We start from the raw sequence: 25,034 nt of genomic DNA on the forward strand, positions 1-25,034 counted from the left end.
CGCTGTATGCTCTCAGTGCTGACCGGTTTATGCAGTGGCAGGGATCCCAACCAGGGCCTCTTGTACGCTAGGCCAGCATTCTACCAACTCAGCCCCATGCTAAGCCCGGGAGCTTTGTGTTGCTCAGGCTGCTCTAAGGAAGCACCTGACATGAGGTGCTGCTAAGGACGGCTTCTGAGGGTTGCTCTTTGCTCACGCCTTTGCTCTGTAGCCAACCTTCTCTGAACACAGATCAGCATCTTTTTGTTTCTCAGCTTCTAAGCTCTAAGAGGGTCCAGGGCTTGTGTTACTGTCACCAGCCACATCTGACTCTCCCAAGTTAGTCCTGATTCTGAGTTGTTCAGACCAGTGCTCCAGCCCTGTGTCCTACCAGCAGGGCTCCAGCATCCTACGGACTCAAGTTTCTAGGACCCACATCCCGGCTGGTTCTTAAAAGGCTGGAAGCTATGATGTTTGGCAAGCACTTAAAAACGGTTAAAATGCTTGAAAAAAAACAAAAAAACAAAAACAAAACAAAACGGTTAAAATGACTCACATCTGTGGTCCCAGCCTTTAGAAGGGGAGTTTAAAACTAGCCTCAACTATACAATAAGACTCTGCTTCAAAACAAACCCACCCGCAGCACTCAAAATACTCTTGTCTTCTACAAGTTTGGAGATCAAGAGACGGGTGGCTGTGTGCTAGCTGCTGCATCAGAACCACCGGGTAGTGGGAGCTGCGTATTTGAAGTGGGATTGACACACCAGAACGCTCACCTTTTCCACATGTGAATGAATGGCTGTTAGTGTAGGCAGAGGGTCACTGTTGCCTACCTGCTTCTCTTCCCAGAACTGATGTAGATGGGTGGAGACCTGAGGTCTGTTTAGGATGGGCAGCTAGGCATGTGAACCATACTATGTGACTGCCATGGCCATCTCCAGAGAGGATGTCAGCAGCATCTCCAGTGGGTTTTGATCACCTCTACCTGATGGTGCTACCTGATCTGTTGGGCAGGTTTCTAGAGCACTGGGCATCACGCTGTATATAGAACGGCTCTTACTCTAAGGACACTATATGCCCAGGTGTTAACAGTGCTAAGGATAAAAAGTCCCTTCTGCCTTCATGTGTGTAACCACTTGAGATCCCCAGGCCCAACTCTCAGGAGCCGCCTCAAACAGCTAGGCTCAATGGCTGCCTCAGTTCCAGCATGTTAGAATCTCAAGGGTACTTCTTAAAAATTCAGTGTCAGCCAGGTGGTGGCACACACCTTTGATCTCAGCACTTGGGAGGCAAAGGCAAGTGATCTCTGGGTTTGAGGTCAGCCTGGTCTACTTGAGTTCCAGGATAGTCCAGGCTACACAGAAACCTTGTTGGGGATGGGGGGGCAGTGGCAAAACCCTTCACTGTGTACTTAGTAGCAGGGGCTCCTGTTTGATTCCGACTTGGGGTGTGGGCTACACACTAAGATTTTATGTACAAAACAAGTTCTAGAGGATGTTGTTTTCCACTTTGCCATGAAACACCATTTTAAGTAGGGCTGGCATGATCCACCACAGGCCACCCAAGGGCTGCTGGACATTTAAAAACTGACATTAGGCTATGTACTACATCAAACATAGCCCACAAGGCCGCTCTACAGGGCAGGCCCTAGGATCCCCTAGGAATAGTTTCCTACCACCCCTGAGAGGGGAAGCTGGAGAGTAAGACTTGGGCCAAACGCACCTCCCTCCCTCCCAACCCGTTCTCTACCTCCAGATAGGCATTCAGGTTGGTAGAGGAGCCCCAGCAGGCACTACAGTTGGTGTCTAGGCTAAAGGTCCAGGACAGACAGGACTAAGACACCCCCACCCCATTTCATCAGGAAAGGGGTTAAGGGGTAAGATTCTGGGAACAAAAGCTAGGAAACTTAGCAGAGAGAGGCTCTGGTAGGCAAGATGATTTCAGACTATGTAGACAGGACAGTCAAACAGGGGAGTGTGGAGCTAGGAGAGAATGGGGTGGCCTGCTCAGCTCAGCACCCCCTTCCAGAGCCAGCCAGCAACACCTACGATATATGAGGCAAGACTACAGAGCCTGGTGGTGGTTTGGAATTCTTTTCTCATTTGTTAAAAGAGGAGTAGGAAATGGGGACCAGGTACCCCTGGGCTCTGGGGAAGAGGCATGCAGGGAACCCTTGCAGGCAGGAGCTGGGTAGAAGAGTCCTGGAGTTTCCCAAGATCCTTTGCAGGAAAAAGCAATCCTGGCAGATAAGAAGGTGGAGTGAAGCAGGGCCCTTCAGACAACAGGGTGGTGGGCCAAGGGGCTTGGGGCTCACTCTAACATGCAAAGTCCAGTTGCCCCATAAACTAGGTTGCTTTAGAAGAGTGACATACATATAAATACATATGACACAGCTACACGCACACATGCGGAGGAGGCTCTGCATTCCCAAGGGTAGGGATCTAGGCCTACTGGCCCCAAGACAGGAGTCAGCCATGTGTCTGCCACCAAGTGATGCTCTGAAACACTCCAGGTGGTGAGGCCAGGCAGGTAAGTCTTCACTGAGATGGCTGCTTGGTCTCCAAGGTGCTGCCCACCAGGCACCCAAACCACTTGAGTCAGATCCATGCGAGCTGGGGGTGACTGTGCTGTGAACTTGCGTGCATGCAGCTGTGCATGCTGGCACAAGACTGTCTGGCTAGAGTCCAGTCTCTTCCCTCCAGGGCTCTGGGGTATGGGGGTGCAGACAGAGGAGGGGTGAAAGGGCCCACGGAGACATCCTCTCCCCCACCCCACGGGGTTCTGGCCTCCGGGAGGGGGGAGGGGCCTCCCTTATCTCTCTGCCTCCATTGCAGGGTGGGCCCTTGGTTCTGAGGTGGCCTGTTGGGGAGCCAGGGGAGGCCAGTCTGAAGTCGGGGAAGGGGGTGCCGGCGTCCACAGGGGCGGCTGCGGCTGGTGGTGTTGTGGGCCTCCTGGGGGCGAGGCTGCTGTTGGCCAGCTGGGTGTTGCAAAGCTGCCAGTGGCATGGGGGAAGTGCGGTGGGGGTGACGTGGCCGACGTGGCCATTGGGCTGCCGCTGCTGCCACCACCGTGGAAGCTTTCAGAGGCCTTGAGACGGGAGAACATGGTGAGGGCATCAGGGAAGTTGGGGGGCGTGGCAGGGGTGTTGGCGGGAGTGCACATCTGTGGGGGGAAAAGCACAGACGGAGGATTGAGCGCCCTTTCCGGTGGGGCCTTTGCTGCCTCTAAAAAGGAGACATGCCCAGAAGTTTCCAGGAGTCACTTGGGCTGCATCTGGCCCCAGATGGCCCACCACCCAGGGAATGGTTCACAGGAAAAGGCATCTAGAAATATGGGTTAGGCAGCTTCATGGAGACCACACCACTTGGCACAATGCCTGCTGCCTCTGCTCTGAGGCCTTCCAGCCCGTGGTCAGTACGGCAGCCCTGGCAGACTGCCTGGCGGGTGCTGAGCTCCAAGAGCCAGTGTTCTCCAGGTTCTGCACGGCCCAGGTTGCCCACGTTCCTACCTCACTCGAAGAATGCCTTCATTCCAGTGACCACCACCCTCAACCTCACTAGGTGTAGCCAGGAAGCCCAGCCTCCCCCTACCCAGGCTGGGTGACCAGGCAGTGTTGCCACTCTGAGTCTCCAGGGGACACTTACCATCTGGTGGTGGTGGCTGTAGGGGATGTTGGTCTCCTGGAAAAAGGCGCTGAGGGCGGTCTGCAGGGAGAAAGGCTGTGCTTACCCTCTAAGACCGTCCAACCATCCCTGAGGGACAGCAGTGTGTGACCACCACATGAAGAGGTCTCATGGGACTCCCAGCAGGCTGGACAGGCAGTGAAGACGCTTCCCCCAGCCAGGTAGCTGTGGCCTCATGAACCCTTGCCCCACATCCTAACAATAGTCACTGTGGCTTTTCTGGATTCTACTGTGGCCTGGGTCTGTCACCTCAATTGAGTGGGGTGGGGTACACACAAATCCCCACCTTTCTCTGAGCCTCTGTATCATATATGTACCCGGGGACTCTCAAAGAGTGAGTCTCACCGGGCAGTAGTGGTGCAGCTTTTAATCTCAGCACTTGGGAGGCAGAGGCAGGCGGATTTCTGAGTTCGAGGCCAGCCTGGTCTACAGAGTGAGTTCCAAGACAGCCAGGGCTACACAGAGAAACCCTGTCTTGAAAAAAAAAAAAAAAGTGTGAGTCTCAGTGTAGAGGGTGGAGGCTTCTTAGCATAACTTCCATCTCTGGAGGGATGTCCCTAACACGGACAAGCAGAGGGTGACCCAGAAACTGAAGACTGCTCCCATGACAGCTTATGGGACAACTCCCGAGCTACCTGTTGTTCCGAGCTGCAGCCTCTCCAAGCAGAGAGATCTATCAAATAGGGGCACACATCAAACCCAGAGGCCAGAATTGGTGCCCTCCATTTTACAGACGGGAAGACTGAGGATGAAGTGACTTAAGACGAGGTAGAAATAGGAACAGAACCCTGGACAGGGACTCTAGGCCAACACTCAGGACTGGCCAGAGTGTGGTGAAAGAGGACTGGGGTGAAAGCCTATGTCACTGGGGAAGGGAGTTCCAGGGTGGCCTCAGGGAACCCCAAGGATGGTGTCTGTATGACCCTACCCTGCCTTAGGCTGATTCAGGAAAAGAGGAAACTGGATGCTGTTGTGAAAGTGCTCGGTGAGGGCGGCTGTCAAGTGGGTGAGGGGTCCTCTGGAGCCTGCTAAGCTCCAGCCTAGCATGACTACTCCTCCAATGCAACCCAGAGCCAGCCGGAGTCCAGGAAAGCCAGCAGGACTGTGAGCCCCTTGCCTCTGATTTCACACCAGAAACCCAGTCTGACTAAGGGGCTTGCTCTTTTATTTTTCAAGTATATTCAAATGAATTATTCTAGGAATACCCTGCTGGTGATGCCCTACACCAATGTTCCCAAACAGTGGAGTGGGGATGAACCTGGAGTCACTCAAGACCCCTTGGCAGGGGCAGCTGCTCCACTAGCCCAGGCCCCCAACATTGACATGCCTGGTGCTGTCCCTCCAAAGGGCACTGTGAGTTCTCCACGAGAAGCCTCTGGCCAACTACACAGAGGCCCCCACCCCGCCCCCATTAGCACCTAAATCTGAGAATGTGACCCAGAAACACTGCCTGGAATGTGCTACCAAGCGGGGGGAGGGAGGTTAGCCATGAGGAACCCCTCACTCCTATGCCTCAGGTCAAGCGGAGCTCACTGCTCACTCTTCATTTTGTACAAGGTGACAGGGAGACTGCAAACCCAGAGTGCAGAGAGCCTACCCATGTCAATCAGTCTGTTTCCAGGCTGCAGGAAGTCCCTGTTCCTCCTGGGGACAGTTTTCCCTAATCTTGGTAGCCATATTTAATCCATTCTCTCCAGCCTGTCCCACACAGATAGATGGGCTGAGTCTTCCACACAGCCCATTTCCCACGAGACACCTGCCTGCCCAGCCTCAGGCAAGGACCTACAAGCAAAGCCACTGGGCTCCAGCAACTGCCATGAATGTGGTTTTACAAGTTTTACCACATCCAACCCCAGAGACAACAGGGCAGATTAAGACTCTGGCTGAGCTGAGGAGTAAGGCACTTCCCTGGGGTGGGGCTGCAGGGGGGAGGGGACAGAGGGCAGAGCGTTCAGGCCGGAGAGGTTGACAAACACTGCTACCTCTAGGGGAAAGGAAATCCAGGCTATAGGAAGAAGCCTCCCCTCTCCTGCGTAGGGCCATTGGCCTGGAAGTCTATAGGGAGTAGATAAACAGAGCAAAGGCTTGGTTTACAGAGCTGGAAGGGCTACAGTCTTCCAAGCCTGGGGAAGTTCTGATCCTGCACCAGGAAGTTGAGCCTTGCTCCCCATTTCCTGGCTCTTCCTAGTGAAAATGGGATGGTTTCCATTGGGAAACTAAGCTCTGGGGTCTCCCAACTGGGCACAGACTACTAAACTGGCTCTGGCTGTGACTCACACCTGAAAGGGACACAGCTCCAAGTCCTCTAGCCTCATCTCAAGATGTCCACAAGGAGTGAATGTGGGGTTTTGAGTGAAAAGAAAACAGGCATCCGAGTAACACAAAAGACTGGGCACATTATTCTACAGGTCAAGAGAAACCTGAGAGTAGGTGGGAGCCAGACTGACCGTCCCATCACCTGTCTAAAATGCCCTAAAGTAAGTGAACTGTATACAGTACACCATCCCGAGGGACGGTTCCTTTGTCAGGCCCGGGGCTACCCAGGCCTTCATAAGGATCCTGCTCCAGAGACACCTCTGGAGTGGGCTACACATATACAGATTCTCGTAATTTACTCTGAGGATCCTTCACACCACCCATACACGCCATGCCGTACGTGTACACACACCGCACCATACCCAGCATGGCTACCATCAGCAAACCACCACCTGTGTACACGCCACACACACACCAAACATGACACAAGGGTATATCCTCTATCAGACATACACTCGGGCCAGGCTTTGAGTCCGCACACGCGCCCACAGGCCCACAATCTTCGATGTGCCCGGCTGACGCCCAAGCGCGGTGCGTGCGTAAATACAAATCCACATGTACGTGTGCGCACACGCCGCAAGCCGCCCACCGGGCACACCGACCCTGGGACCGCTCGCTCCGAGCGACTCCGCCTCCGGCCCGGCCCTGGGCGTCTTACAGGCGGCCGTCTGTTTCGTCCTCAGCCGTTACCAGGACCGGGGGGAGGGTGTACCGTCCTGATAGCGGGGTTTCCAGGGCTCTGGCCTGGCGGTCGGTGAAGCCCGCAGCCCGCACCCCGGCACGTGTCCACGCCGTCCGCGCCCGCCCCCGGTTCCCCTACGCACCTCGAACTGCCAGTGGGCCGCTTGCAGCAGTTGCTTCGCCTGATCGGCCGCACAGCCCGCCGTCAGCACGAACTGGTTGATCATGACCTGGTGTTTGAGCTCGTCCATGTTTACGGACATGGCGCCGCCGCGCAGCCCTCTCCGGCCTCCCTGCGCGCTAGCCTCACGCGTCCACCATTAGCTAGCCGGCCCCGGCTAATACAAATATTTACTGTGCGCTCTGACTCACCGCGCCTCGCTGCCCGGCGACTGGCGAAGCATGCTGGGATGTGTAGTCCGCGACGCCCCCGCCGAACGGACGGGGAGGAGCGTGGACGCCCTCTCCCTAGCGGATCTCGGTGGGGCGCGCAGCCCCTGCCCCAGGCTGAGATCCCAAGTTGGGGACCAGGGACCACAGCGCGAGCTTGCCGTGTCACTGGGCACCGGAGGTGCTGCGTCCTGCTGTGCTTAGCATCACAATGTTAGTAGGCGCGCTCTTAGGGGAGCTCTGAAAGCTTTGGTCCTACTCCACTGCCCTAGGCTGCAACACTCCTAAAGTCCCGAGACTTAGAAGACTCTCGGTGTAGCAGAGCATCTGCCTTTCATGGCGCTGCTAGAAATCACCACCTCCTGGGAGCCTTCCAGAGCTCGCAAGGCATCCTTGCCAGACTCTTGGCCTGCCGAGCGGGGAGAGAGTCTAGAAATAAGACAGCCCCTGCTCTGGAGCCTTGGAGTCCCCTTTCCTTCGACTCCCACTTTCCCACGTAAAAGAAGAAAAACTTCCAGCAGTCTGATGGCGAAAGGACCGCGCGGAACACGCACGGAAGCGGCCACGACTGCCATTCCCACAATGCCCCGGTTTATTTGCATCCTTCTGTCCCGGTAACGTCACCCGAGTGAGGCCGCGACTGTACCAATGGGCCGTCACGAGGTGTTAGGACCTGGCCATATAAGGTAAACAAAGCTAGCCGCCCAATGAGGCGGCGGCGGGGGCGGGCGCGTCACGTGGCGTGGGGGCGGGGCGGGAGCAGGGTGTGGGGTGTCGCAGGCCGTGTTTACAGCCCCGCACATGCCACTTCCGGCTGGCGTCGCGGGTGGGAGAGTGGCGGGTCGGAAGCGGAAGCGTCGCCCAGAAGCTGGGGGAGAGGGTGGGCGTCGTTCCCTCGACTGAGTGACGTTGCCTGGGTTCTGTGTTCTCGCTGGCCTGGCCCCCTGTGGAACCAGCCAGGATGGCGGCCTTAGGTCAGGAAACTCGTGAGCAAATGGGGCGTTCTTTATCCCGACACCGCCCCGAGGAAGTCAGCGCAGGCCCCGGGAGCCGACTGCGGGCTACTGAGATACACCCGACGTTGTGATACACCCGATCCCTTGTGCTCGCTAGGATCGCTGAGGCCGTAAAGGTGTGGGGCCCAGTTGATACCTAGGGAAATGGAGTTCTGCCTAGCCCCTCACTCCTTCTAGGGCCTCTCCGATCGTGTGGCTGGAGGAAGATGGGGAGGAGGCGGGCAGTGACTGAAAGGTCCTTAGGTATGATTGTGCGGAAGAGAGGGGGTGGGGAGGCGGGGGGGGGGCTCTGAGTTAGAGATTTGAGTTTAGTTTATGGGTAGCAGCGGGACTAGTGAGTGTCTCTCTTGCTTAGGCTCCTTTCTCGTCTGTCCACAGGAAGTAAGATTTCAGCCTCTTTGCTGCCTCTTGGGGGATCACTCAGCAGTATTCTTTGTAAAGCAACAGCACCCAAATACTTTTTGCTTTTGCTGCGAACATGCCTTTATTATTTTTCTTCCTCTTCTTCTTCTTCTTCCCCTCCTCCTTCTCCTTTTTTTTTTTTTTTTGTCTTTTTTTTGTTTGTTTTGGTTTTTCGAGACAGGGTTTCTCTGTATAGCCCTGGCTATCCTGGAACTCACTCTGTAGACCAGGCTGGCCTCGAACTCAGAAATCTGCCTGCCTCTACCTCCCAAGCGCTGGGATTAAAGGCGTGCGCCACCATTGCCTGGCATGCTTTTATTTCTAGGAAGCATCATGCATGTGCATTACTATAGGCAAAGCCAGCACACAAGGAAATCACAGTAAGAGACAGCTCTGATTCCACTGTTACCATGGAAACTGTAACAAAGCCTGAAGGAAGATAGGTTGGTAGCCAAACAGACCTGGATGGCATTTTTTGACTGCTGTTTCTTCAAGTTCCACTCTTGTGTGGGAACTCTCCTCACTGTACAGTGTGGGATGGATGAGCATGACAGACCTAGCAAAAGGCCTGGTACACTGTGTACAAGACCTAGCATGCTTCTCTTTTTGAATCCTGCATTGGGCACTCCAGGGAGTGTCCATTTTTATAATTAAGCAAGCCGACAGTGGATTTCCTTACACTTGTGACATTTAGAGCTAAAAGAAAAGAACAGGCTGGGTGGTGGTGGCGCGCGCCTTAAATCCCAGCACTTGGGAGGCAGAGGCAGGCGGATTTCTGAGTCGAGGCCAGCCTGGTCTACAGAGCTCCAGGACAGCCAGGGCTATACAGAGAAACCCTGTCTTGAAAAACCAAAAAAAAAATTAATCCATTCAAATGTTGATAGTGGAGCTCATTTTTCACAGAATGTGGATAAACACAGAAGGATAATTGCTGAAGGGGCTTTGGAACACTTGAATTCAAACTCTTTTTGTTTTTCGAGACAGGGCTTTTTTGTATAGTCCTGGCTGTCCTGGAACTTACTCTGTATACCAGGCTGGCCTTGAACTCAGAAATCTGCCTGCCTCTGCCTCCCAAGTGCAGGGATTAAAGGTGTGTGCCACCACTGCCCGGTGAATTCAAACTCTTAAGAACAATGTTTAGTGAGATGTCGGCTTGGTAAAATACCTGCTGTGCCCAGGTTCTCCATTTCCTTGAGACAATCGAGCCCTCAGGACTTTCCCTCTCTATAATCTGGGAAGGCAGTAGACTGAATACAGAGCACGTGTTTTGTGTGCGTGTATGTTAAAACATTCATGTAGGGGCTGGTGAGATGGTACAGTGGGTAAGAGCACTGACTGCTCTTCCGAAGGTCCTGAGTTTGGCTTATAACCACCCGTAATGAGATCTGATGCCCTCTTCTGGTATATCTGAAGACAACTACAGTGTATTACACCGGAACAAGCGGGGCCATCCTGAGTCTAGTTTCCAGCAGCCACATGATGGCTCACAGCCATCTCTGTACAGCTACAGTGTACTCATACACACAAAATAAATAAATCTTTAAAAAAAATTCATGTAACATATATACCATGAAATATGCATAAGAGTGTTAGGATTTCACAGGAAGGAACTTTTCTTTTTTGATTTTTAAAGACTATACCAGGTTCGGGTGTCTTAAGCTCATTGATCAAAGAGTTCAACATATTTAAGGTAGAAAAAGTTTGTCCCACCTCACAGTTGCAGGGTATGGTTTGTTGTGGCAGAGTAGTCAAGATGGCAGAACTGAAGCAGGCATGGCATCCACAATCAGGAAAACAGGATCAGTGTTCATTTCACCTCCAATTTATTTTATATTTTGTTTTATATTTATTTATTGTGTGTTTATGTGGGTGTGTGAATGCCAAGTGTGGAGCGCAAAGCAAAACTTTCAGGAGTCAGTTGTTTTCTACCATCTGGGTTCTAGGGATCAAAAGCAGACTCAATGGCAAATGCCTTTACCTGCTGTGCTCTCAGTGGCCCAGGCTCCTCTAATTTATTTGGTCCAGGGTCCCCTGTTTAAGAAATGCTGCCACTCAGCACAGTTAAGATGTGTCTTCTAGCTGGGCAATGATGGCGCATGCCTTTAATCCCAGCACTTGGGAGGCAGAGCAGGCTGATTTCTGAGTTCGAGGCCAACCTGGTCTACAGAGTGAGTTCCAGGACAGCCAGGGCTACACAGAGAAACCCTGTCTTGAAAAACCAAAAAAGATGTGTCTTCCTATATCAATGGATGCAATCAAGACAGTCCCCACAAGCATGCCTAGGGGAGCAAGATCTATTAGATTGACAATTAGCACTAGCCATCATACCATCTATCTACTGTGTGACTGGAGTAGGGGCACCTTACTTGTATGTGCAGTACATTCCTCTTGTGTAAATTGGGGGTGAAAATAGAAAATGAACCGGGCAGTGGTGGCACATGCCTTTAATCCCAGCACTTGAGAGGCAGAGGCAGTCGGATTTCTGAGTTTGAGGCCAGCCTGGTCTACAGAGTGAGTTCCAGGATAGTTAAGGCTACACAGAGAAACCCTGTCACAATAAATAAATAAATAAATAAACAAACAAACAAATAAAACAAATTAAAAATTAAAAAAAAAAAAGGAATGCCATAGTACTAAGTAAGAGAATATGTATAGATCCCTCAGGCAAGATGACAGCATATGAAAAGTGTTTGGTCCTGAGGTTAGGTGTGGCTGTGCACATCTAACACCCAGCACTTAGTTGGAGGCCAGCCTGAGCTACAGACAGGCATTATGAGGGTGGGGAGAGTGTTTAGCCAATGTAGATCTTACAGGCTAGATATGCTCAGGTTAGATCAAACACCTGGACTCTTCCTAGTGACATATGGGTCATTTCATTTTAGCTTTCCACATTCCTGGTGAGATTGAGATACCCTGGTACAGTTGCAAATGCAAGCTCAGTGACCCAAGTTGTGGATTCACTGCTCCCATGCATCAAGAGTATGTTGCCATGCAGCTTTGTGGTAACTGACACACTTGAGCCAGACAGTCATGGTTCCTCTGCAGGTTAAGTTAGTTGCAATGTGTGCTGTGCTCACAGAGAGGGTGGTGGGATGCTGAGAATCTATGTAGTTCCCAGGGATTGGCTTCAATGCAGAGTTCAAGAAGATGTCTCTCCCTCAGGCACAGCTTGTGAGCTAGATGTAGTGAAATTGCATGCTTGGTGCAATTCCATAATCAGGCTTTGCTTCCATTAGTTTAGGCATGTCTCTATAATAGTTGTTAGTGTGTGCTAAGCCATATGATTCTAAATATATTTACAAAGAGATTGTGGTTTTTGTTCTCAACTAGTCCATAGTGCTAATTTGCTGGTGTAGTTTTGAGTTTGAAGAAATTCAGAGACCTCTTACCCTATGGCACTAGAGTAGCATTAGCCAAAGCATAATGAAGAGCTTGACTCTTCAGGGATGGAGGAGGTTGCCTGGGTGGGAGGCACAGTAGAGGTGGATAGTGGAGCCTGTTCCTTGCGGGACGAAGGCAGTCCACCAGATAGATTCCACTTTAGACTGTGAATCTTTGTTTCCAGTGTAAGAAGATAGAGTTTCCGTCCAGGAAATCTAGCTTTTCATCTAGCTTCTTAGGATGCCCATTGCTGCTCCTTAGTTGAACTTTGGAGGACCTCTAGTGTCCTGGAGGTTCCCTAATAGTCTCAACAACATGGTCCTGAGGGAAGTCTTGTCTCTGGTGAATGGCAGCCTTGAGTGTTGTGATCATAAAAAGAGAAAGAGCTAAAAGAATATGTTCGGGCGGGGTGTGGGGGAAGGGGGTACCTCTGTGCGCCCATGTCAAGGCATCCCTTCCCCCTGAGAGACCAGATACACACCAGTATAGTATAGAATAGAGTTTATTTTGGGTGTGGGGAAGAGAGTTAAGAGAGTAGTAGAGGCAGAGAAAGGCAGAAAGGAGGAGAGAGTAGAGAAGTGGAGGCGGGCCATGGCCACGTGGAAAGAGGGGGGAAGGGAATGGGGAGAGAGGCGGAGCAAGGGGGCAAGAGGCAAGGGAGAGAAGCAGGAGTAAGAGAGAGAGGCGGGGGCAAGCAGCCCCTTTTATAGTGGGCCAAGCCTACCTGGCTACTGTCAGGAACTATGGGGGTGGAGTGCAGACAGAATACCAACATTCCCCCATTTTGCTTTAGTTAAAAAAGAAAAAATTAGAGGTGATGGCGAAGCAGGAATAGGGTTGTCAGTGATATCTGGCTGCTTCATGCTGACATTGGCATAGGGGGGGCAATGTCTCTGGGGAACCTAGAGAAATGGGTATGGGGGGTGTTTGTCCAGTCTTAGGAGAGTTGGCTGTTTCCTTGCTGTACAGGGTCTGTGGAGCCATCTGGGGATAGGTCAGAACAGGTCCAGAAGTCTGTGTCTGTGACAGGAGATGGGAACATCTGGAGGTGGCTTCTCTGGAGCTGTCCTGGATGTAGCAAGCTCCGGGATGTGGCAAGATGTTGGAACACATTATTATAGATAGAGAATAAGATTAAGTACATTTGGGAGAAAGAAAAAATATTCATAAGATGCACATTTGAAACCCAGAGGAATCCCACCCTCTGGAATAGGTTAGTCAGATGTACTTATCTGGATGGAGCCTATTTGGTCCATGAGAGATCTGGACCAAATAGATCTGAGTAGGTTTTCTGTAGCTTATAAGTTTATAAAAGAGATAACAACATGAGTTAGTAACATGAACAGTCTTTAAGATGAGCCTTTTGTGGAGCATAAGGAACAAGATTAAAACGTTGGATAAAAGAAAAGTTGGATTGTATAGTGGAATATTTTATTAGTTAGGCAAATTTATAGGAACTCAGATAATATTAGGACAGTGGCATAGCAAGAAGAAGAAATATGAAGCATTTAATTAATGGAAACCGAGTTTTGGTAAGGAGATAACAGATTACATCTGTGAAAGCTTTTTTCTCTAGCTGTCAATGTAATCAGAAGTCTGAGAAATAAAAATCTAGCAGTTATATATCAGCTATATATTATTTAAAAAATGACAGAGTCCACTAGCCAACAGTGTGGTGGTCCTTCTGAAGCTGTGTGACTGTCAAGATCATAACATTTAGCATGCCCTCCAATTGGATAGCCACTCTCTCCATTTGGTTCCTTTATGATTTGAATATTATATTCAACTATGTATGTTATTCCATCGTTCAGCCATTTTGATCACCTCCTCACACAGCTCTCAACCTATCAAGTCTTGATATTTTCTCTCTGCCTTCACCGGACTTCGGAGGGTAGCAATAGGCCGAGTTGGCCTGAATGTCGATGTCCCCCATGCCTGCAATGCGGCAACTCACGATGGAGGTTGTGGTCTGCATTTCTGATGGCCATCCCGAGAGGAGTGGGTTACTACTGCGGTGTCCTCACACAGACGTGGCCCAGACTAAGCCCCACCGACGCGCACCTACCGCTTGAGGGTATTTTCTTCCTCACTTGGGGATCTTCACTCAAGGCCTATGCACTTCACCTTGTCTACAAGGGACAGTGGGAGGATTCTAAAGGACTTTGCATTGGGTGTAGTATAGTTTAGTGTGAACCATGGTGAATTCACCACCTGATACTTCACTATCTGCTGGTCTCCCTAGCTGCTCTCCTGGAACAGCAGGTTCAAGTTGGGAGGCAGTTCTGAGAAACTCAGCTCATCTGAGAATCATAACATGCCTTAGCATCCTCGAAGCCGTGCGTGCGTGCATGTGTGTGAAAAGCCAGGGCTTAGCTTGTAAATTGTAATGTTGCAATCGGTATCCCCATTTTTCTGAACTTGCTTTTAGCATATTACTTGCAGTCTGCCCTGCTTTGTGCCTCAGTTTCCCTATGTGTAGAAGGGGAGAACTCTGTCTTCTGAAAATTACGTGTCCATTCTAGATGCTTGGACTTCTTGACCAAGGCTTCAACCAACTGCATTCCTCTAAGGCTTGGTGGCTACTCATTTCTCGGCAGGTTAAAGGTATTCCCTTTGAGGCTGAGGACGGCAGAAGAACTTTGGGAAGTGGGGGAGAGCCACTGTAAGAAACGTCGAGATTGTCAGACTTGGTTCACGTGGGAGACGCTCGAACTTCTGAGAGTGTCTAAATGTGGGCAGATGATGAAGGGACTGAGGCATTCCGGTTTCAGTATCCAGCCGGGCCGCCGAGGTTAGCGTCGTCTGAAAGATAAAACCCCCGCAGCCCCGGCCTCTTGGTTCGTCCCACCGCGGCCACTCACGTGAGGGGGGGGGCGCAATTCTGGGAAGCGTAGTGCGCAGGCGCATCGCGGCCCGGCGTGGACTCCATTTCCCCTGGAACTGCGGGGCGGGGGCGGGGGCAGGGGCGGGGCGCCGGACCAAGGCCACGGCGGCCGGGGGCGGGGGCTGTGGAGAGGTGCCAGGGCGGCGGCGGTGGGTGCGCGTCGGTGCGGCCTGGTCTGGGCCATGTCCGTGTGAGGACGCCGCAGCCATCACCCCCTCCTCTCCGGCTGGCCCGCAGAGACGCGCACCATGGGCTCCATCCTGAGTCGCCGCATCGCGGGCGTGGAGGACATCGACATTCAGGCCAATTCGGCCTATCGCTACCCTCCGAAGTCCGGTGAGCTTCCGAGGACTCCGACCGCGGAAGGGGGCTGGAACGGGGACTGGGGACGCCAGGAGGCCCGGGGGCCAGACGCGCGAGCGCCCTGCCCTGTCGCGGACCCTCCTTCTGTGCCCCTTCCTGATACCTGTGGAGTTTGAGGCGTGGCTGCGGCCCTGGGTAGCCTTGCTGGCCGCAGTCGCACCTTGCGCGGCCCCCTTTTAACTGGTGACCTTGGCACTTTGCACAGCCTCTGTATGCACCGGTGCTTGGCATCTCTGGGATCAGACTGCATTGTAGTGAGGACTGCCTCACGCCCGGGGATCGCCGGCTTTAGAGGCATGAAGACCGGCCCCGGATTGTGACAGCTCATTAGGATTTGGACCTAGGCTTTCTTTTTCCCGTGCGACACTGGTGTTTGACCTAGGGAGATGATCGATAGGGAGGTACTGGGTACCATCGGAGGACAGGATAATGGTTGGAATGGTTAGAGAGGACTACTGACCTTCCCCTCTCGTTCAAGGCAGAGACTCGCTGGTAGATTATGGGAGCTGGATGGAGGCAGTTTGAACCAGCATCAGATGTGGGATCCCTGAGGAGCCTTGCTCATATTCTCATTCATATTCTTTCTCCTCCCCACTCCCCCTCAGTGTGTGTGTGTGTGTGCGTGTGTATGTTTAAAATAAGGACAGTATATCATGTATGTAGTCATGTAGCCCAGGATTGCTCCAACTCCTTATGAAAGTGACATTGAGCAAACATTGGTCCTTTTGCTTCTATCCTCACAGTCTGAGATTGGAGGTGTGCACCACTTTGCCTAGTTTTATGAGGTGCTGGAGACTTGAACTCAGGGCACTGTGCATGCTAGTCAAGCATTGTAGTAACTTAGTCACACTCTTACACTAGGCCTTTTTCTGAGACAAAAGCCCTGTTACATAGTGCTGGCCTGCCTGGTGCTTAGACCACAGGTGTGCCCTGCCGCCCAGCAGTGCCTGGCGCCTTGTCAGCTACGTTTACTTATACACAGTTTCCTGCTGGCGGAACACTGGGCCTTTAGACCTAGTCTTCTGAGTGTTGAGTGTGATGTTTGGTCTTCAGGTGTTTTCACACTAACCCGGCCAGATTTGTTGTGTGGTTCAGAAGAATCTGCTCCCATTAGTTGGACAGCTTGTTAAACATTTCAGGCTGTGCTTCAAGACTTGTTTTGCCCTACGGACCTGCATTTTAAGCTCATTTTCTCTGGTGTGTTTGATGCCCACTCAAGTTTGAGAAAGTATTCTGTTAGTGTGAAGATCTGGGAACTCCTAGGATGAAAGAACAGGAAACTGGCACTATTTAGTGACACTTTTCATTCAGTGAATGGGATGGAATCACACGTCAGTGGAGGGACACCTTCTTGCCTTGTGTGCATTGCTAGTCCAGGCTGCGGCTCCCAGGGTGCCTGCGGAGCCGTCCAGGACTTAGTGTGTGCACATCTGAGACAGCAGCTGTTGTGACCCCTCCCCTGACAGTCTCCTTGTTTGTCTTCTGCTGAGTGACCTTGGTTAAGTTTGCTTATTTGCATCTTAGTTTCTTCTTCTCTGAATTTATAGTGCTTAGAACTATGCCAGACACATAGGAATTCTTCTGCAAGTGTTGGCTACTATAACTGCTTCAAAGGCAGCTAAGTGACTGGCCCAGACCCTACCTGTATTTGGCCGTGTTGTGACAGCTTCCCACACCTGGCACCTGAGCACTATTAATGTCTCTTCACTTAGGCTGTTGCATAAAACAACAATGCATGGCCTGTGCACACACTACAGATCCACAGAAGTAGGCATTTCTGGTTTCCTCAGACACTCCTAACCTGAATGGGGTTTCAGAATCCATCCCAGAACATTCTAGCCAGCATTGGCTAGACAGTACTGGCACAGCAGGTGAGGTCCATGGCCCACCTGGGCTTGATTGGGCTGCCATTCGTACATTGCTGAGTTCTGGGCCTGCGGAGTCCTAAGATTTTTGCTTGTTCGATTTGTGTTTGTTGCTGACAGTTGCACCTAGAGAGTGCTACTGGGGATGAGAGAAATGTGAGGAACACTTGAAGGGTACTCCCACGAACTGTTCAACTGTACAAAATTGTATTTTCAGCCTTCTGCTGGTTTTCTTAATTTGAATTTCAAGGAAAAGTATTCTAATTTTTGTTTTCTTTAAAGCTACATTTATTTAGGTGGTGAACACCTTTAGTCCTAGCTTTTGGGAGTCAGAGATAGGAGGATCTCTGTGAGTTCTAGGCCAGCCTAGTCTACAGGGCTGCATAGTGAGAGATCCTATGTCAAAAAAAAAAAAAAGTATTGTTTTTATTTTATGTTGTTTCCACATGTCCTGTACATGCAGTACCTGTGGGATGTCATTTGGATCCTTTGGACAGACAGTTATTTGCCGTGTCAGTACCGGGAACTGAACTTGGGTCAGTTACAAGAGCAAGAAGTACTCCTAACTGCCAAACCATTATTAGAGCCCAAGCATTTTTTTAAACAAATTTTTATTAGATGTATTCATTTTTTATTTTATATGTGAATGTTTTATCTATGTATGTGTGTGCACTATATGAATGCTTGGTGCCCGTATAGGCTAGAAGAGAGTGTCTGATCTGTTGGAACTGGAGAGAACCACCATTTGGTGCTAGGAATTGAACCTGGGTCCTCTGGAAAAGCAAATGTCCTTAACCACTATCTCTCCAACTCCCCAAGTAATGTTTAGCACCTCATGCTGTCCAGTTTCCTTCCTTAGGGGGTTTTATCCTGTGCTGTCAACAGTGAGAACTTGAATTCAATATTACCTGCTTTGCTTTCATCCCATTCATTTTACACTTAACAGCTTTGTTGATGATGATTTGTGCACCATGTCGTTGACCCATTGTAAACATGAGTGGAGTTTCAGTAAGTGGTAGAGTTGTGCAAGCACACTTGTGACCCTTCTCTCCCTGAGTTACTTTGTGCAGTTTGTAGTCAGTGTTAGCAGCATGATCAGTGTTCAGCTTTCTGTCTGCAGTTTTTCTTTTCTGGATATTGCACATAAATGGAATCATACAATCTAGAGCTGTTGTATGCGTGGCTGTCTTCTTTCACTTAATGCTTTTGTTTTTTGGAGACTACACTCATCAAGTTAGCTTGGAATTTGCCATGTAGCCCATGCTGACTAGAACTCAGGATCTAGCTTCTCAGTTTCTCAATTTCTGGGATTCCTTCCCTTGAAGTGGGAACATTCAAGGGAATGTTGAAGTGGGGACATTCCAAGCTCCCTAGTGCATAACTGTGAGCACAAAGGTGTCCATGCCACCTACAGCTGTGTCCTTTTTGTTGGCCTAGAATTCTGTGTAGAGCAGGCTGGCTTTGAAACTCACTGAGACCTGCCTACCTTTGCTTCCTAGGTTCTGGAATTAATTTAATTTTATAGTTAGGTATGTTTTGTCTATATGCATGTCTGTGTACCACATGCCTGTCTGGTGCCAGTGGAGGCCAGGAGAGGGTGGCAGATTCCCTGGAAGTCTTCTAGAAGAGCAGCCAACTCTTAAGTACTTAACAAAAATGTTTTAAATTGATTTATGTGAATAAGTGTTTTGCTTACATGTATGTGTAAACCACAGGAGTGCCCTGATGCTCTTTGAAGTCAAAAGGCGCGTGGCTTTCTGGAACTGGAGTTAGATTATTGTGAGCCACTATGTGGTCCTCTGTAAGAGCAGCAAGTGCTATCAACTGCTGAGCTATCTCTCTGAGCTCTTAGGTTTGGAATTTTGTTTTTGATTTCCAACAGAGTTACTCTGGAGGTGTGGCTTGGAACTAAATGGGTCGCTTCTCTTTTTTCAAGCCTTGGGAACTTGAGGCTTCTCTCATGGACATCCTCTCGCTTCAGCTTCTCTGATTCTGGGTTACAGACCCACCACATCTATCTGGCTCAGTTTAACAGTTTTTAATGTGAATAATGCTTTTGGAGTAATAATTAAGAAATCTCTGCCTAGCCTAAGATCACAGATTCTCTATTTTGGGGGGTTGGTGGTGGTAGGTCTGTGCTGTCAGTACGCATGCTTATGAATGTGTATGGAGGTTTGCATTCTTGCCTTCCTTGTTTGCTCTCTGCCATGTATATTGGTTGAGGCAGGAGCTGGCCAGATTTGGACATTTTAGCTATTCCGTTTACTCTGACGTACCCTAACCCTTCTGAGGCAGTGGACCACTACACTCACCCAGCTTTTATGTGGATGCTGGGATCCATGCTCTGGTCTTCACATGTGCCACACAAACCCTTGACCCACTGGGCCATTTTCCAGTCTTCCTCTATTTTTTCTACTTTAAGTGTGACACCAGAGAATAATATGCTGCAGTTGGTTCTTTACTTACGCTGTGTTGGTCCTGGAGATTAAACTCAGGTCATCAGACATGGTGGCAAGTTGAGCCATGTTGCCTTCATTTCAGATAAAGCCACCCTCTTTCCTTCAAAGGACCTCTGTATATTTGTCAAAACTCAGCTGACAGTAAACGTTTATATCTAGATGGCATTCTCTCCCTTTGCTTTGTATCTCTTTCCCACTGTTTCTCAACTGAGACAATTTTGTCCTCCCACCCCCATGCCCCTACACTTCCTGGGGCTCGTATTTGTCAGTGTCTAGAGATAGTTTGTCACAGCTCAGGGTGTGTATGTGTTATTTATCTAATGGATACAGTCACAGGACATTCCACAAAACAGAATTTGGAGGGTCCAAAGAGCCCTACATGCCAAGGCTGGGGAAGCCTGGACTGCCTACACTGCCAGCAGCACACAGCTGACTAATAGAGGCTGGATAGGAGCGTGGGTTCTCTATTGTTCTTTTTAAAATTACTTGGGATCACACTGTGAATCCCAGGGTTGTGTTACTTATTGAAAAAACCTGTTTCTAGTTGTGGTGTGTCTGAGACACCTTTAATCTCTCTGGCTGGAATACAGACATACCCTTAGTACACACCTTTAATCCCAAGGAACGAAAGTAAAGTTAGTTTGTAAAAGGAAGCACCCGTGTTTGAAAGTGATGTCTAATTGAATGACAGGCAAAGTGACGAATCAGAGAAAGATTTGACAGACCAGGATATGCCCAACTCTCACGAGAAGAGAGAGGAAAGGAAAGCTACTTAAGAGAGAGCAGTGCTAGCCGGGCGGTGGTGGTGCTCGCCTTTAATCCCAGCACGTGGGAGGCAGAGGCAGGTGGATTTCTGAGTTCGAGGCCAGCCTGATCTACAGAGTGAGTTCCAGGACAGCCAAGACTACACAGAGAAACCCTGTCTCGAAAAAACCAAAAAAAAAAAAAAAAAAAAAAAAAAAAAAAAAAAAAAAAAAAGAGAGAGAGAGAGAGCAGTGCAGAGAGAGACAGGTTGCAGAAAGTGAACAAGCTAGACACATGTAAAGAAAGAATGAGAATGAGAAGGAACCAGGAAATTAGAACATATTGCCAAAGTTAGTTTGAGGCCAATTTTAGCAATTCAGGAGACGCCATGAAAAGCCAGATTGAATTAGTTAGCATGGAGAGGAGTTTTGAGCCAGAATAGCTGAGTTGAACTGGCCAGAGCTCAGAAAGAACTAGAAAGGGTGAGCTTATTCAGCAGTAAGTCTTAGAGGCTGAAAACATTCTAGGCCTAGATAAGATTGTATGGCGGCTAGAAGCTTCCAGGACTAGAGCAGCAGACTGAGGCAGTAAGCTGCAGAGACAACAATTACAACAGGAGAATGAAATTTACTTTTACATCTGTCCATAGAGATTTTATAGTTTGTCAGTTTCTAAAACAAACAAACAAACAAAACCAGTTGGATTTGGGTAGGATTATACATCAGTTTAGGGAAAGTTGCCATCTCTACACTGATTGCTTATACCCATGAACATGATAAATCTGTCTATATGTGTAATTGTATTTTATCCCTGAGATAGGCCCTGTAACACAGGTTGGGTTCAAAATCATTATCCTCCTGCCTTAGCTTCCCAAGACTATAGACAATGTGCTGCTGTGTCTGGCTCTACGTCTATTTAAATCTTTAAGACTTCTCAGCAGGGCCCAGCCAGGTATGGTGATCCACGGCTGTAATTCTAGTACTCTGGAGGCTGAGGCAGAAGGGTTGTCACAAGTTTGAGGTCAGCCGGAATTACTTGGTAAGACCCTGTTTCCCCTCCCACCCCCTGAAAATCTTATCAATTTGTCCTTTTTTTAAAAAAGATAACTTTAAAAGTAAGTGATACTTGCTTCTCTGGTCCAGCAATGATAAAAGCCCCTTTACTTACAAGTTAATTTTAATGAAAATACTAGTCATAATTACATACTTACGTAACAACACAAATGTTTGCAGCTTGGGGAATAATGTCACTGTCACATGGCCACAATTGTCTGAGGACACTGAGGCCCAGAAGTGGAAGTGATTCAGTCAGGGTCACATGGTGAGCGATGCAGAGGTCGTGGAGGGGTGCTGCTTACTGACTTGCTCCTCCTCCTCATGGCTTGTTCAGCCTGCTTCCTATTCTTTTCTTTTCTTTTCTCTTCTCTTCTTTTCTTTTCTTTTCTTTTTTTCCTTCTTCAAGACAGGGTTTCTCTGTGTAGCCCTGGCTATCCTGGAACTCACTCTGTAGACCAGGCTGGCCTTCAACTCAGAAATCCACCTGCCTCTGCCTGCCAAGTGCTGGGATTAAAGGCGTGCGCCACCACTGCCTGGCTTCAGCCATAGACTCCAGGACCACAGTCCCAGGGATGGCATCGCCCACAATGGGCTAGGCCTCCCTATAAATCACTAATTAAGGAAGTGCCCTTTAGACTTGCCTCCAGCTTGATCTTGTGTAGTTATTTTCTTAATTGAGGTTCCCCCCTCTCAGATGACTTTAGTTTGCGTCAAGTTGACATAAAACTAACCAGTACAGCCTGCTTGTAAGGGACCTGGTAGCCTCAACACACCAGCCTTAGTCACTGCAGGTCTTTCCATAGGCTCCCTCTGATTTGACATTTTGTATACAAAGTGACCAGGTCAGGTTTGTAGAGCTGTGAACTTGCTGAAGAGTCCTCCTGTGCACCCTTTCTGCTATGGGTGAAGGGAACAGGGTGACATTACAGTCCTGTGTGTGTCCCTGGGGATGCCCACTTGCCTTTCCTTTTCAGGAAGTGAACCAGACAGGAACTGAGCTGAGGGGAGCCCGAATCTGGGAACTTTTATGCTGGAGTGGGGAGTGTGGGGTCTTTGGGACACAGGGATCTGGTTCTATCACAAGTTTTCCTTTTGGCTTCTGTGGAGCCCCAGTACTTAGGTCCATGTGGTGACAGCAGCAGTGAGGATGTCCTGAGTTCAGGATCTACCTACTCAGAGCCTAACCTCAAGCCCTGTCTCTCTCCTGTGGGTGCAGAGGCACAGCCCTTGCTCGTTTCCTCACACAGCTGAGGGCCAAGGCAGGCGTGAAGTTACTAAGCACACACTTAAATGACAGCATGTGGAGCCGACTCCCTTGCCCTAGGCACCACAACATACCAGGACACTCAAAAAAGACCCAGTAGAGGAGGAGAGAGGGGTCACCTTCCTTCTGGTGCTGTGTGAGTTCCATTCATCTCTGTGGCTGAGAAGCCCTCCATGGTATAGGTAGCCAAGTTCTCTTTCCTTGTCTCCATTTACCCAGAGAAGGTGTTCCTCTTTCCTCAGATATGTGGCAGAGCCAAATCCACCTGGTCTTGGATGAGGTTGAGGCCTCTGTGAGAGGCAGAAGCCAAGAACTCTGCCCTGTTGTGTGAGAATGTATGTAGTGCAGTGGGAGGCTCTTGTATGAGGCCTTGGTTTCCTCCCTGCCCACCTCCAAAAGTATAAAAGCAAAGTGTAGCCTAGCTCCTTGAGTGGCTGAGCAAGAGGCCTGAGCCCCATAAATGTAAGATCCACTTGGACACCATATTGAGACTCTTATCTCAAATAAATAGAAAAGGGGCCTTTCCCCAGTGGGGAACTCTGCTCTTGCCTAAAAGGCTTTGCTCACCTCTCTTGCTAGGGTTAAGACTGAGAGTACATTTCTTAGAGGTCAGTAGGACATGGCTGGACTCAGTCTGTGCAAACAGTCTGCTGGGGGAGCATATTGCTCTGGGGTGAGCTGCTGCCATTGTCTCTTAAGTTCCTGCTTCTCTCTGGGCCTGCATTCCCATAACTGCAATGGAAACCAGGCTCTAATTTCTATCCTGGAGTGTCTTAGTAGAGAGATGCCCATGAAGGTGTTGAAGTCAGAGAGATGGAGAGGTAGATGTTCAGGCTCCAGGAGCCAGAGAAACACCAATTAGACAAAGAGGATGGAGGGAGGCTCATACATCTCTCTCCTTGGTTTTGGTATCAGATAAATGAAAATGAAAACATGACCGATACAAGTATGATTGAGGAGGTTTTTATTCTACATATAGGGAGAATTCAGCTAGAGGCATCTGGCAAGATCTAGACTGAACTGAAAGGGGAGAGAGATAGAGGATAGAAGACCAGAAGCCAGAACAGAGGACCTAGAAAACCAGGCCAAGTAGCTTGGTTATACAGGAGTCAGAAGCTGGGGGTAGGGAACAAAGTTGAGGGGCTGAAGAGGTTTGTAGGGTGGGAGGTGAGGGGTGAGAGTCATTTGTTCTGAGTTTCTTTGGGACCTTACACTTGCTTCTGGCTTGTTTTGTTACTTGGGAACATTGATTGTTTACCTTCAATTGATGATGTTTCCTACTGGCCTTTGCATAGAAAACTGTAGAATTATTCCATTTGCCAGTTACCCCAAAATATGCCTTGCACTTAGCCACCTCCAGTGCCCTGCAGTTAGGGCCATCCTTCACCAGATAAGAGCTATCTAGGCTAAGCTTTTGGAGACACAGGAGCTAGAATCTTTCTTAATCACTCCTGTGCTTAGCTTGATTTACCATTGTTTTCCCTCCCCTATGCTGGGTGTGGGGAGCTACAGGCAGCCCATCAGGCAAACAGGCTGAGAAACATTGCCACAAGTGTCTTCACTTGGCAGTCCTCAGGGTGTCCAGAGTGAGGTGAGGCAAGGTGCTGGCTGGGCCTGTTATCTCTAGTCTGCAGATGAGCCAAGATTCCAGCTAGGGGTGACTTTACCTGTCGCAGCAGCCCAGTCAGTACCCCTTCCTGTGCCAGGTTACATAAGAGTTTGAGCCCTAGAGACTGGAAAGCTCCATGTGGAGCAGAGAGAAGTGCTGGTCTGTCGACATGTATAGATGGGCACAGTCCAGGGTTCAGAGAACAGTCATCTGAAGTGGACCTACCCTTGACTATGAGCGAGCTGCCCTCACTGCCTCCCACTTGGCAGGAAGTCTGGGGCCTGGAGAGCTTTCCTGAGAGCAGCATTCTTTTAGGACCTATGATGTTCTGATCTTGCAAGTTGCCCCAGTTGCATCCTAGAGCTGGGTCTAGGGGCAGTGTGTCAGCACTTTGTGAGCTGGCAGTCAGTGTCCTTTGTCATGCATGGCAGCCACCTTCTTTCTGCCATTCTTGCTCCTTTCCTAAGAAAGGGTAATGACGGAAACTGCCCAGCAAGCTTACATTCCCTCATGTTTCTGAGAAGCTGCTCTGTTTCTTAGGGGATGTACACTAAGTGGCTTTGTCACAGCATTTTGCTTGGTGTGGTTGAAGGACAAGGGCACAGAGGGCTAGAAAGGGCATTTCATTGGCTTTGTGGCCTGAACTTCTGGCCTCCCCGTGTGCTCAGTTTCCTCTATAATCAAACATTGGACACAACATCCTCTGCCTTCTGTCTTCCGGTGTGTGCTAGCTCTAACTACATAGGCCATCATGCTGTGATTCAGGGTTATGAGGAAGGCCTGGACAGTAAGCAGTGTCTAGGTGACTGTGGTTGACCTCACTTGGGAGTCCAGAGCAGGCACAATCTGTTGGGCAGGAGGAGGGCAAAGTAAATGGGTGGGAGGGTGTGCATAGGGCCAGGTACAGTGATACTTGTTGCACTGGGGATGCCTGGAATATAAG

General features: G+C 49.8%; 2 protein-coding genes across 11 annotated transcripts in view; one reads left to right on the forward strand and one right to left on the reverse strand.

The window, feature by feature from the left end:
* Nucleotides 1-2,056: 2,056 nt before the first annotated feature.
* On the reverse strand, nt 2,057-7,037 carry Ubald1 (UBA like domain containing 1). The gene is made up of 3 exons (XM_031361392.1): nt 6,803-7,037; nt 3,624-3,683; nt 2,057-3,141 (listed from the first exon to the last, which is right to left on the reverse strand). Exons 1-3 carry the CDS (start codon nt 6,920-6,922, stop codon nt 2,791-2,793), a joined length of 531 nt encoding a protein of 176 aa, XP_031217252.1. The 5' UTR covers nt 6,923-7,037; the 3' UTR covers nt 2,057-2,790.
* Nucleotides 7,038-7,050: 13 nt separating this feature from the next.
* Mgrn1 (mahogunin ring finger 1) overlaps nt 7,051-25,034 on the forward strand; it is a 52,168-nt gene continuing 34,184 nt past the window's right edge. For 2 of the 10 annotated variants that reach the window (XM_031361313.1, XM_031361283.1), the window contains exon 1: nt 14,790-15,068. In XM_031361313.1, the coding sequence (XP_031217173.1) occupies nt 14,981-15,068 (88 nt within the window). In that variant the 5' untranslated portion in view covers nt 14,790-14,980. Of the gene's footprint in view, nt 7,736-7,874; nt 8,182-14,787; nt 15,069-25,034 lie in introns of those variants that run through there. The other 8 variants (XM_031361341.1, XM_031361291.1, XM_031361351.1 and 5 more) reach the window with 6 other exon arrangements.

This window comes from Mastomys coucha, unplaced genomic scaffold (genome assembly GCF_008632895.1).
Source record: "Mastomys coucha isolate ucsf_1 unplaced genomic scaffold, UCSF_Mcou_1 pScaffold12, whole genome shotgun sequence".
Lineage (NCBI taxonomy): Eukaryota > Metazoa > Chordata > Mammalia > Rodentia > Muridae > Mastomys > Mastomys coucha.